The 14072-nt window shown below is 37.7% G+C and overlaps 1 protein-coding gene across 1 annotated transcript; it reads left to right on the top strand.

Annotated features, from left to right (window-relative positions):
• The first annotated feature begins 5340 nt into the window (after positions 1-5340).
• Positions 5341-9839, top strand: LOC149426225 (trafficking protein particle complex subunit 2-like protein). The gene is made up of 4 exons (XM_089636128.1): positions 5341-5518; positions 6716-6876; positions 8205-8366; positions 9711-9839. The coding sequence occupies exons 1-4, from the start codon at positions 5486-5488 to the stop codon at positions 9757-9759; spliced, it is 405 nt and encodes a 134-aa protein (XP_089492254.1). The 5' UTR covers positions 5341-5485; the 3' UTR covers positions 9760-9839.
• Positions 9840-14072: the final 4233 nt, after the last annotated feature.

Raw genomic sequence — 14072 nt, 5'->3', positions numbered from 1 at the left:
ACTTGAATAAGAGCTGAAAAATCTGAAAAACGAGCTAAGAAGCTAAATGACTTTTTTTGGAGCTGACGACGTCGATTTAGAGCCAGATCTAGCTCTAAAGGAGCTGAATTGGCAACACTGATAAATATACCACGGCGGAGCATAAATAAACCAATTACATGCGCAGTTGCGCGCAGTGTTGCCATGTGCCAACTCGACCAACTCGATTTTCAAAATAAAGCCAGCCGTTTCCCAAAAAAGAGCTAAAACCTTGTACAGCCTAAAAATTTTCTGGTTCCCCAAAATAATATTATTATTGTATGACTGGCGATTTTCAGGAAATAAATATTCCCCACATTATTTGAAATTCATTGGTGGAGGGGGTGGATACGAAAATAATTCCCCACTATTAACTAATTTCGTCAACGTTTTCATAATTTTTGTGCTTTTCCCATAAAAATCGTATTTTTAAAAAGTAGCTAGATTATAGTAGCTAGATTATTATAGAATCTAATCCACTTTTTTGGAGCTGGCGGCCCAATTTGTCTATGGTCACACCCACCCCGAAGGGAGGAGACGGAAGCCTTAGTTCAAAACAATCATCTCAAACAACCAGGGCAAAAAGCGAAAATATCCTGATTACTCCCAGTTTAAACACATCCTTTGGACAGAGATATAATAAATTCCATGCTATAAAATTGTTCAATGCTCTACCAAATGAAACCAAAAAAATAAACGAAATGAGTATATTTAAAACAAAAGTCAAAACATGGCTTAGAGATCAAAGTAACAATCAACTTACAAACATTATGAAGACAATGTAAAGACAGTTCAAAACTAAATACAAAAATTTAAGAAAAACTACAGGCCGCCTCAGAACAGGAAACCCTAGTGAGGAGGACTGTGAAAAAAATACAAAAAATATACTTATATTATATTTTAAACCTACATAATGTACAAATTTTGCTATTGATATTAATAAAAAAAAAAAATAAAAAACAATTTTTGCTGTCTAAAAAAATTAATTATCGCGCCCTAAACGCGCTTAAAGGTCGTAACGTAGTTATCGGAGGGGACTTTAACGCTCGCTCTCCTCTTTGGTTTGACAATAATAAATCCCATTCAGTACGATCATGGACTGACGCCGTCGAAGACCTGATTGCTGCCCAAGGCCTTTGTATCGTTAACGAACAGAGTTCGTTCTTTACCTTTTCAAACACACTAGGAGAGAGCAACATTGATCTAACTCTTTGCTCTGGATCAGTTGCGGCCAGGATATCTAAATGGAGAGTCCATGAATGCGCAATAGTTTCGGATCATAGATTAATCACATTCACAATAGGTGTTAAGAAAACTGAAACTCCGAAATCCTCCTGGAATTTCAACACCTCTAGGGCGAACTGGGATAACTTTGGGGAGGCGCTACGAGATACATTAAGGGATTTTCATTACGTAGCAGCTAATGATCCGGACAATTTGGGGAACTTTTTCAATTCCGCCGTTGTATCTGCGGCTAATTCTTCTCTGGGCAGATCAAACCGAAAGACGAAAATTAGAACGCCGTGGTGGTCACCTGAGCTGACTTCGCTAAAGGGGGCCTATAAAGGAGCCTATAGGGCCTTGGGACTGTCTAGGAGGGGATGCTGTACGGAGGAGGAGACAGCTACCCTTCAGGCCGCTCTCAGGAGATCCAGGGCGACTTTCAAACATGCGGTTCTCCTTGCGAAACGAGCTGCCTGGCATAATTGGGTTAAAGATGTGGGCAACGCCAACCCGTGGGAAATCCACAGCGCAATTGAAAAATCCGGCAAGGGATCGGATCGGTTTTTGTCAAGTCTAATTGGGAATATTGATGGGAGGGACGCTGAGACTGTGGACGTGGCCTCTATTCTCAACACACTTTTGGGCAAGTTAGTCCCTGTAGAGTCAGTAATTGGGGAAAGTGACCACCAACAACAGATTAGAAATCTGGCACGGCTTCCACCTAGAGACCTCGCCCAAGAGGATAGAATCACTCCTGTCACTAGAGCTGAAATTGGTGCTATAATTAAGGGTTTGGGTCCAAAGAAGGCACCAGGGCATGACAGACTCAATGGCGAAATAGTGAAGCATGTCTGGGTCCACGCTAAAGAGGAGCTCTTTCAAGTGATGGAATCGTGCCTGAGAAGAGGAATTTTCCCTTCTGAATGGAAGAGGGGTGTGCTCAGGATTATACCTAAAGGGAACGGCAAACCACTCACCGACGTAAAGGCTTATCGCCCGATAACCTTGCTCCCAATCCTCGGCAAGATCCTGGAAATACTAATTCGGCAGCGACTTCGCAGTACACTTTCACCGTCCAGTGAACTTCAATTTGGTTTCGTCCCGGGTAAATCCACCGTGCACGCCATTTCGTTTGCGCTTAACTGGGTGAAGGTCTGCACAAAGAGGTATGTTGTAGCAATCTTCTTAGATATAACTGGTGCCTTCGACTTCGCGTGGTGGGACATGATACGCACAAAGGTTAAAAGTAGGAATTGTCCAAAACGCCTGTTCAAATCGGTTGACAACTACCTGTCGGGACGAACCGTTTCGATAACCTACGGTGATTTTACTATAGAACGCGAAGTAAATATGGGCTGTCCCCAGGGCTCCGTTCTGGGACCGGATTTTTGGAATATAACCTTTGATGACTCCTCTAGGTTACCCTTGCCTGAAGGATGTATCATGATTGACTACGCGGATGATAAGATGTATCTTGTCTCGGGGAACAGCAGAAAGGAAATTGAAGAAAAGGCTGGTGATGATTTGAACACCCTCCTTAAATGGGGGGAGAGGAATAAGATGACCTTCGCTCCCCACAAGACAAAGGGTCTCCTGATGAAGGGCTCTCTCAGTAGAACAAGAAACCCTACCATCCGGATGGGAGACACCAACATCAAATTTGCAGACACGGTCAAGTACCTAGGTGTAACACTCGATCGATCGTCCTCATTTCTGGCTCATGTTAAAGATGTTTCAAGCAAGGCTCAGGCGCTGTTCCTAAAGCTGAGGAGACTCTCCACCGCTGAATGGGGACTACGCAGTCCAGCACTACGTGCTCTGTACAGGGGCGTATACGTTGCGCAAGTTTCGTATGCTGCCTCTGTTTGGGAGCACCGCCTGGATAACTGCCTTATACTCCTCGCTCTTACTAGGGGCCAGCGAACTTCTTTGCTGGCACTATTTGGCGCATACCGTACTGTTGCTTCGGACGCTTTGCCAGTTTTGGCCGGCATTTTGCCAATCGATCTGGAGATTATGGAAGTCTTAACCAAGCAGAGACTTTCCAGAGGATCCCCGGCAACCCATCTTGGTGTCGTTCTGACACCAGGTGGACCGGGAACTCTCCCTGGACTGCTTCGGACGATAAGGGACCTTTCGCTTAAAGAGTGGCAGGTCCGTTGGGATAGGTCGAGCATGGGAAGATGGACCTTTTCCTTCTTCCCATCAGTTAAACTCAGAATGGAAGGGGCCTTCCTCAAACTGGACCATCACATGACGCAGCTCCTCTCAGGACATGGGGAATTCAGGGGGAGGCTTCACAGCCTTGCCCTGTCTACCCATCCCAATTGCGCTTGTGGCAATACTTACCTGTCGGCCGAGCACATTCTGTGGCACTGTGAGATCTTGAAGGATGCCAGAGACGAAATGATAGACGGTCTGAATGTCCCCATTAGACCGGTGTGGAACACCGATCTTGTTTCTAACAGAGTTAATTTCGAATGTCTGAGGAAGTTTACTAGGATCTGGGTTGAGAGATGGTCTGTGCTTAGAGTCGCTGACTAGCGTGATAACTGAGAACCCCTGGTGTATTGCTCCTGCTCCATGACTAATTCTTTTACAATTCTCCGATTATTGTTTATGCTATTCTGTTCTTCTTATTTTTTTTTTCTTTCCTTACTGTACCAGCTGCTGCAGATGATTTTCTTTCGTTTACATTTCTTTTAAATAACTTGTCTCTTATTTTTCTTCTTATTTTCAGTTTTCTTTTCTTATGTTATCTTATACTTCACATGTTGTCCTCTTTACAGACTATGCAGATTTTATTTTTACACTTTCTAATTTGTTTTACTTAATCTACCGATGTCCTTAAGTGGCACTTTTGGATTGTTTATTGTTTTCCTTTTCTCTTTTCTTTTCTCTTCTTTTTACGTGTATTTTTTTTTCGGTTCTTTTTTCTTTTTTTAGTAACGGCAACGAGTTTACAGGCTAGAACTGAACTTCGTTGTTTGTCTTGTATTGTTTACTTCTCCCCAATAGGGGTTGGACAACGGGCCTCGTCCCCGCATACTTTGCTGGAGCTTCTTTTATTTCCTTGTTTTTACCGGGGGACACCGCCAATCACCTGCGCCACCCCTGAGGAGAGTTGGTGGTCAGAGGGGCGACTGTGCGGATTGGGGTAACCTCCACCTTGCCTCCGACCTCCTGACGCTTCTTTCCCCTAGGTTCTTTAGGGTTTATCCCTCTTTTTCCCATACTTATCTTCAGGGCTCCACCGGGTGGTCGGCTAAGGGGTTTGGAAGTCCTGACCTGCACCAGTCGCCCCAACCACCACCAATCTCTCAACAGGACTGCCAGTCGTGGTTTGGCGAAACTCCCCCGTCACTCTATTATGTCACTTATTTCTTCTTTGTGTTTACATGCACTGGAGTGTGGGTTCCCTCCACCAACTATTTGCCTGACACTTGTTACCTGATTGTTTGATGCTTATTGTTCTGTGTTGTTCTTAGACTAGTACCTGTAAGCGCTCGCATTACCGCTTCCTAACACCGTATGCGGGGACATTGAAGGTCTAGCTTCATTTTTATACTTTGTAGAGCCGTTTATTCAAAAAAAATTAGATTTATGCGAGAGCTCCGAAGGGGTGACCATAAGTCACCTATACCGGGGTGGGACAGGGTGGGTGTAACCTTCAATGTCTAAAAAAATTTGTCAACTATAACTGAAACGTCAGGTTTATGTCGATTGCTTATCCACCCGTGGGCATAAATCAACTATCTACCGTGGGCCGACGAACTAAATCTTTCACGCAGGCTTAATATATTCTTAAATTATTTTACTCCAAAGTGTAATATTAAATTAATATTTTTTTAAATATTTATTCTTTCTTAAAATAATTAACATTAATCCTTTGATTCGCTTAAAAAAAAAAATTTTTATTCTTAGGTCTAGCTGGACACACAGGGCAGAGCCATCGAACCAAATAGCCCACGCCGAGTTGTGTTGGGAGGTTCGGCGGGGGTCGGTAGCAGCCTCCGCAGAATATATTATGTATATTTTTATACTGGCAAGTATAAGAAGTTCACCATAGAAAAAACATAATTACTGTTTTGAATTTTGACACATTAATTTTTGACAGAAAAATATTGGTTGTATTGTCACGATAATTGTTTTTTTTTAATATTTTCATTTATTGAAGAACTTATAGCAATTGTCAGTTGATTATCATTCTGGTCGTGTTAACAATATTTAAATTCCCGGAATCATGGCGGTGTGTGTTGCGGTAATTGGTAAAGAGGTAATTTTACATTTTATTTCCGCTGTGTTAAGCTTGTCGTTGCTGATGCTGCAAGTCCCTGCGCAGAAAATGAAGGTCACTATAGTAAGGTAACGGTCTACGGCGCAGTTCGGTGTGGAACTTGGGTAAAATTCGGTTTATGGGAGTCACTATCCTAGATTAAGAAACAATTACTCAAGTCAAAAAGCAGACTTAGCCCGGGAAAAAATTCTTACAGATTCGGATTCCCCAGCCCTAAATTAGTCTAAATCAAGTTCAATTTCGGTTATTCGAGTGACTCCCATAAACCGAATTTTACCCTTAATCTACTTTGTGCTATTAGGCTACACAACTACAATTCAAAGTGGTGATTTGATTCTAGTATTTAATTCACTTGATTGTGTCTTCCTGGGGCGACTTGCATTTCTTATTTCATCCAATTGCGCATATATTCTCTTTACACTTCTTTTTCCATCTTAGCATAGCACAAAGAATAATAAATTATTATACGCAATAATTAGTCGCCTGTAATATCAATACAAATTGAAAATATCTCCTGTGTAAAAATAAATGCCGCAGACGGGAATTGAATCCGCACCTTCTGATGTCCGGTCAGACGCTCTAGACCACTGAGCCACGTCGGTTTGTTTCCAACACGCCAAATAATTCAATATGTTCTAGTACTTCAAAATCAATTCCCGTCGGCGCATTTATTTTTACTTGTGAGATATTTTCAATTTGTATTCATATTACAGGCGACTAATTATTGCTTATAATAATTTATAATTAATTTATACTTGTTTAATGTAAATTTTTTTTTGCAAGTTGTACAAGTTTGGTGGAGATATTGCAGGAGATATTTTTATTGAGTTCTTAATTTGTCTTATTTATTACGACAATCTCAACGAGCCACGACAATATTGACAGTCATCGCCTTGCTCTGCAAGACTATTGACGGCCAATACAATTATTAGGCAATAATAGGCAATTTATCTTGCCCGTTTCAGGAAAGAGGAACAGAGCGGGGCTACTTGTGATATTTTGATTGGTTATATTGGCCCACTTGTCGAAAGGTGTTGTCATTTGGTGGCAGCAGTTTTGTTTCAAGTAATATGGAAGGCACTTTTTTATTTATTTATTTTTTCTTCTATTATATTTTCTGCTCGTTGACTGTGGCTAATAACCATTTAATGTAATTGTCCACATGTCGGTGTTCAGAACTGGCCGGTGTATGTGGCGTGCAGCGAGGCAGAAGCGGAGATGCAGTGGAGGGTGCATACCGCGCTGGACGTGGCCGAGGAGCGCCTGAGCAGCGGCCGCGCCCCTGACCAGCGCGACCTCTACCTTGGTCTGCTCTACTCCACCGAGGCGCACAATATGTAAACATTACACACCTAATACTGTATCAACAAATAACTAGCTTTTGACCTATCTGCTTGAAGCCATCGCAATTGATCATATTATTTTTCTTCAAGAAAAACCCTGAAAGTGAGACCAGTTAGCAGTAGCTCAATAAGTCATACTGTGTTGCTATCCTCTATTGTGTCATAGAGTTTAACAAGGGGGCATTTACGCCAAACTGTGTCATAGGCCATAGAGAGATCAATGGACGCTGCCGCAGTCTTAAACCTTTTCTGGAAACCAGATTCAATGTATGTTGTCAGTGCCAACACCTGGTCGCAGCAGTTACGGCCTGGTCTGAAGCTTGTTCTTGTGGAACCACATTCTCCAGATTTGGAGCAAGCCAACTCCAATTCTGGAGAAATATCGGGGAGCAATACTGACAAAAATATTGACCCTGAATATTGAGGGAACATCTCACTCAAAAGTCGATAGTTGAATTAGTAAATACATATGAATATAATTGTATTAGCAATCTTGTTACCAAATGAGAACATTTTTCTTTGTTAAAAATTATGCGCAATTTGGAATTAAAGCCGGGTATTTTACACCATCCGGGTCGATGACGACCCACTGGCGAAGTGATTGGGTACTTTTACCAAATAAATGAAAAGTGGATATTTTGTAAAACATATTATGCACAATTTCGACAGGTCAGTGGCTCAGTTGGCATCGCGTCTCAGTCCCACCCAGGCATAGTGTGTTCAAATCCTCGGCTGGCTCCATCACGACACAAGCAACATTTTCCACTTACTGTGATGGTAGTAGGAGATTTTCTAATAGTGTTATTCGTAATCTGAGATATTTTTCTTTCTTCTTTTAAAAAAAAAAAAAAATTTGGAATTAGAGCTGGGTCGATCGATCATTTTACACCACCCTGGTCGATCACGACTCACTGGCGAAGTGATCGGGTGAAAACGCCTTAGACGGATCGATGGACCCGCCGTGTTGGTCGATATCGAAAGTACCCGATGTTTGTTTGACTTGGGCGGTGGTAGATAGACCTTTCGAAAGTATTTTCAGGTAGGTTCTCATTCTCAACACTCCCAACTCCATAATATTGGGATTCCCTATTATTAGGATTGGTATTTATTATTTTGTGTTAGTGTCCACTTTAAATTCGGTGTTATTTTCAATAATTTTGTTCAACAGCTGACAATTTCAATTTTTATTTGGAAGGCGAGTTTGGGTACCGCCGCCCCGGGAACCATTTATTGGGTAACCAGCCATGGGTCACCCAAGTGGTTCACTACTTTAACTACATGTACATTGCGCTAGATATTTAAGTAATAACTTGTTGTTGCAGCTACGGGTACGTGACAAACACGCGCGTGAAGCTGTTTGCGGTGGTGGGAGAGGGGGGTGCACGCGATGCGGAAGTTCGCTCCCTACTGAGGCGCTTGCACGCCCTCTACGCCGACGCGCTCTGCTGTCCCTTCTACAGGCCCGGTGACGCTATCACCTCCCCGTGAGTTCTATTAACACAATTACCTACATGCACTTATTACATATTAGTTAGCTGCTAAATACAGATGGCATTAGTAGCATTAATGGGGCTGACAGATTACGCTATACTCGCCATGCAATCCCAATGGAAATTTATGGCGAACGATATGCTGAAATAAGCAAAGCCATGAGAATATAGCGTGGACACAGTCTTAGTTCAGTTTGCGGCGTTGATTGTTGACATTTTTAACTTCAATTCTTTTGATGCATGTCACAAAATAGTTATAGAGCTGTGACCTAATGAACCTTGCATATTTCTGCTTTGTGTACCTTAACAATCTTTTCTAATCATGTACAATCTTAACAATAATATTGTTATTTTTTGTATGTTTGATTCGGATTATCTGTGGTATTTTTGTTGATCATTAATATATGATCCTGCTTCATTCTACTATTTGCTTATATGTATTTATTGTTTTCCATTTCTCTTTTACTGTTCCTTTTTTTGTTCAGCACTTGTTATCTCTAGAATATTTTGATGAATAACCAGTCAGTGTAACCGGTGTAAGCAGAAACAAAAGCTGGAAGCTGCTGTGTGTAGATGCAATTGGCGACAAGTGTTGTGCTTGTGGTCTCCCTTGTGGTCTCCCTTGTTTCTATTATCTATAGGAAAACCACTTGTTCCGAGCAATTGGGACTCTACTGTGGATTACCACAAATTAACCAGTAATTAGATCACAAGTTATTATACATTGAGATTGGATAGCGGTCGATGGTAAGAAGCATCGGGTTCCCACCCGGGCGTTATGGGTTAAATCCGTTGCTAGCCAACATGCACTGCTTATAATGATGGTAGCTTCAAATATAGTCAGGTTAAATTATCGAAGGAAGCAAACACTTTGTGGCTTGACATTATTACACAAATGAAAGAATATCTTTGTTTTAAACCACTTTATTAAATTTATATACGTCGACCGGTTTCAGTATAATATATAAACAGTTTATATTTGTACTGTCCTGATGAAGGTTGAGTTCAACCGAAACCGGTCGACATATATAAATTTAATAAAGTGGTTTAAAACAAAGATATTCTTTCATTTGTGTAATAGTCAGGTTATTTCGTAACCTGGGATTGTCTTCTTTTTAATAAAAAAAATTATGTTTAACCTACGACATTTGACGTGCAATGAGTCACTAAGATGCCTCACTCACGTTAACCTTTTAAGGTTATGTTTATAGGTTTAGTAGGAACACATTTAAAATCAATATTTGCAACGGAAAGGTTAAATTAAAGAAAATAATAATATTTTCACTTTCATAATAAAAGTATTCGATCCTCAACTTATTATTTTTTATTTTGTTTCAGAATCTTTGACAAGAAAGTGAGAACTCTAATGGCTGGTGGAAATATCTAGTCATAGAAAATACACATTCCCAGTGGGTCAGGTTGAGGATTATTGAAATCATTGTAGTTTTAAGTTAATTTAAGAAATAAATGTTATTTTTTAACAATTTAGATTTTTATTTTAATTGTTCTTCTCCCCTCCTAACCCTGGAGAAATTTATAACAAAATGATAATAAAAATATATTTATTATTTAACCTCTTAAGGACCACGCCCGAGTATACTCGGGCGGCTATTATGTGCCAGAATTCGGAATTCATACTAAAGAAAAATTTTAATTATTTTTTCACACTATGCACCACAACATCAATATTCAGTCCCATTTTGGGCCCGAAATGGCTTTTATATGAGGATATATATTTTGAGTAAATAAAATTCATTGATTAAAAAAAGGTGTTTTTTTTCCATTTTTAATTTTTAAATGATTACTGAAGGGGTTAAAGAATGAGGTACTTGCCTACCTTATTCTAATAAATATTTTTTTAAATAATGTAGTGCCTACATAATCACATTTGCTTTAGTGCCAGGTTCCTACCGAAAGACGGGTAATCTGAAACACTCGAATCAGCTGGTGTAGTTGGTGATCTTGCTAGTTGTGGATCCTTCTTTATTTCTATTCAGTGACTAGAGTTTTCTACAAAAGTTTATGGATAATTGCAATTAAAATCTTCAATGTTGTATTGTGCCTTTGTGAAACTCCAGAATGTTTGGAGCATTGACATTCAAATTCATAGACCAGCCGATCGGGAAAAGGAGAACAAACTAAATACGCGGTAGGCGGCGTGACCGTCCAGCTTTCTGTCATTTGTCAATAAATGAATCTGACAGTGTACATGCAACTTACATTGTAAATCACTATTCAGTCCTCGAAAATAAAATCTGTTTACGAATTAGTAGTCCTTTTTACACTATTTAGTTAGGCACTTTTACAAATGTGTTATAATTTACGATAAACATAATAAACGAACATTCAGATCCTGCGCAGAAAAGACCCACAAGGACTGCCCTGCAAAACTTTGCCTTACTTTTCTGATCAGGGTCTAGTTATTTCAATGTGCGCTCTTCGGCAGTGAATGCACGAACGGTAGTGAAATAATCAAGTGCATCCTGGAATATAATGATATTGACATTAATGAACTGGAAGTTATTGGTTGTGATGGCATGGCAACAAACACAGGCTGAAGAAATGGTGTTATCTTCAATATAGAGGTTAAAACTCATCACAGTCATCACCCACTACAGTGGTTTTTTTTTTTTTTTTTTTTTATTTAATATCAAAATAATATACAAAAATCAAAAAGTCCCAATAAACTACTTTAAAGTAGTTTGTCATTGGGTGCTTTTAACTTAAACAGATTATATCAAATGTATACATTCATATCATGAGAGGTGTAATACAATAAAAATAAAAACAAAAAACAATTAAAGCGTATGCAGTTAGAAATAGTTTGTATTAGAGTCTAGTACAAACTATTTCTTTCAGCTAGCCAATTTTTCAACAAAAAATTTCTTTTTATATTTGTACATTTTTTGATTTCTGCAGGTAACATATTTAAACAATTTGGTATCATGTAGTCTAGCGTTCTTTTTCCATATTTGTTTACATGCTTTGGTACGATTAGTCCTTCATTTAATGTAAATCGAGTATTGTAAGTGTGTTCCAGTCTATTTATGTACATAGGGCTATTTATGTGCTGAAAAATTATTTTATACCACATAATTGCTCTTACCGAGAGGATTTTCAGATTTTGATAAAGGTGTGGAACATTATGCCTTTGTTCATATAAACTTTTATGAGCTAATAATTTAACAAGAGAATTTTGAACTGCTTGAACATGATTTATATTTGTTTTAGAGGAAAATCCCCAAGCTGTAATTCCATACCTTATGATAGATTCAGCTAGTGATAAATAAATTATTCGAAGTGTGCATATTGGAACATAAAATTTTAATTTATATAATCTACTAATAATAGATCTCAGTCGTTCACAGACTTTATTTATCTGTAAATCCCATTTGAAAAAACAATCAATAATAACACCTAAATAAACATATTTTTTAACCAGTTCAATATTTTCACATGTACACAACGCAGGGATACCAACATGTAGGCAATCTGAATTGTGTGTTTTAATTTCGGGTATAATAGTATTTACCTTGGCATTGGGTGATCTAATGTGTATCAATTTAGTTTTTTTTTGCATTTATGATTAGGCCAGAGTCGTGAGACCATTTTAAAAGTTCAATGTAATCTTTTTGTAAAAGTTCAATACATAATTGCAAATCACTGCAAGAAAACACCAATGCAGTATCATCCGCGTACACAAAGTGTTTTACATGTTTAAAAATAAATTTAATAAAAGATACATAAATTATATATAAAATAGGACCTAATATGGAACCTTGAGGAACACCTGCTAAGATTTTTCTTTTTTTACTTAATGTGTTCAAAAGCTTTATTTGCATGCACCTGTTGTTCAAATAATTTTCAAATAGTTTTAGAAGTTTCCCTCTTATTCCTATGATTTCTAGTATTTTCAACAATTTTTTATGGTTAATAGTGTCAAATGCCTTGGAATAATCTATAAATAAGACTAATACATGATGTTTATTATTTAAATTATTATTTATCAAGCTGGCAAACTTTTGAAGTAGCACTTCAGTGCCCTTTTTTTTTGGAATCCATATTGGTTAGTATCAATAATAGAAAAATCTTCCAAATATTTTATTAATTTAATTTGAATGTATTTTTCAAGAATTTTTTCGAGTGATGGCAAAATACTGATTGGTCTATAATTACCCAAAATGGTGTGATCACCTCCTTTATAAATGGGTCTGATAATACTACATTTTAAATCATCTGGAATTTTTGCTTCAAATAAGATTCTGTTTACAAAATGGGTTATAATTGGACCTAATGTTAATATATGTTTTTTAATATCGCTCATTCTGATATTATCGATTCCAGGAGAAGAGCTTTTAAGTTGCTTCACAATGTTTTCTATATCAGCAATTTTAGCCCTAGGTAGGTACATGCTTTGAGGCATCTCCTCTGGTTCAAACCCAGTTGTCCTGTGATTACATTTATGTAACATATTGCAAACATTGTCAGAGAAATAATCAACAAAGTCATTTGTTACGCTTTCTTCGGTCCGATCTTTCATCAAATATTTGGATGCAACTTGGTCACAATCATTTTTACATTTCTTTCCTAAAATTTGATTACATTCGTCCCATGTTTTTTTTGAGTCTTGAAATATATTTTTGAATTTATCATTATAGTATGAGGTTTTTAATTTTATTAACAATTTATTTAAAATATTTCGAAAACACTTATATTCTTTTTCATAGTATTTGTTCGTTGGAGCATTTCTCCAACGTTTGTATAAAAAATCTCTTTTTTTAATTTTATTAAGTGCATCAGTAGATATCCATTCATTTATGGCATGCGGTCGGTTTTTTGATTTTTTGCTTATTTCAATTGTGCTTTTTTTATACAAGTCATCAAAATAATTTTTAATTTTCAAATAAATAACAGAACATTCGGTTTCCTTTAGAAGCGATTTCCAATCATAATTACAAATATGTTTATCAACCAGTTTTTGCGAAAGAATTTTAACTTTATTATAATCATTTGAGTTTAAATTATCTACCGAGTTATAGCGTATACTTATAGCTGTTGTGTTGTGATCGGCAATGTTATAGTCACATACACATGCGAAGATTGTACTGGTTAATCCAGCGGGCAGTTTACCGCTTATTCGCACGTAGAAATGATCGATACATGAACTATTTATTTTCTGTTTAACAATTACTTCCCTAGTGACGCCATCTATACATTTTTTCAAATAGTTATTTGTAAGAATATTTTCATAATTTATTATGATAGGATCATTTTTGTTTAATAAATTTAAATTTATGTCGCCGAAAAATATTACACTTTCATTTGATTTAATATTGTTTTCAAACACAGAGGATATTTCTGACAAAAATGATAGCTTATTTAGATTCGGAGGTCGGTATATTGCTAAGACATTTAAAGTGCTCTTATTTGGAAGTGTCAATATTCCAAAAACGTTCTCAAAAAATTTGGTGTCCAGAAATATTTGCGAAAAGGAAAGGTTATTCTTTATATATAACAAGATGCCTCCACCGGATTTTTGTTTTCTACAATAGTGATACGAATTGTATCCGGGAATATCATAAAGATTAACAAGTTCCGAACGAATTGCCGTTTCGCAAAGCATGAGTACGTCAACGTGATTTAAACAGTCTTTAAAATAAACATGAAATAGGTCGAAATATTTACATATTGACCTAATGT

Source organism: Hesperophylax consimilis, chromosome 1 (assembly GCF_061612785.1).
Source record: "Hesperophylax consimilis isolate HC1 chromosome 1, BYU_Hcon_1.0, whole genome shotgun sequence".
In the NCBI taxonomy this organism is placed as follows: domain Eukaryota; kingdom Metazoa; phylum Arthropoda; class Insecta; order Trichoptera; family Limnephilidae; genus Hesperophylax; species Hesperophylax consimilis.
Note: the sequence above shows the minus strand (reverse complement) of the source record. Positions and strands in the feature narration are given on the sequence as shown.

Bases quoted from the DNA above. Each gene is read 5' to 3' on its own strand.
- LOC149426225 (XM_089636128.1), top strand. From the start codon at position 5,486: ATGGCGGTGTGTGTTGCGGTAATTGGTAAAGAG. The intron at 5,519-6,715 runs GTAATTTTACAT...GTCGGTGTTCAG, and splicing joins TTGCGGTAATTGGTAAAGAG to AACTGGCCGGTGTATGTGGC. The intron at 8,367-9,710 runs GTGAGTTCTATT...ATTTTGTTTCAG, and splicing joins GGTGACGCTATCACCTCCCC to AATCTTTGACAAGAAAGTGA.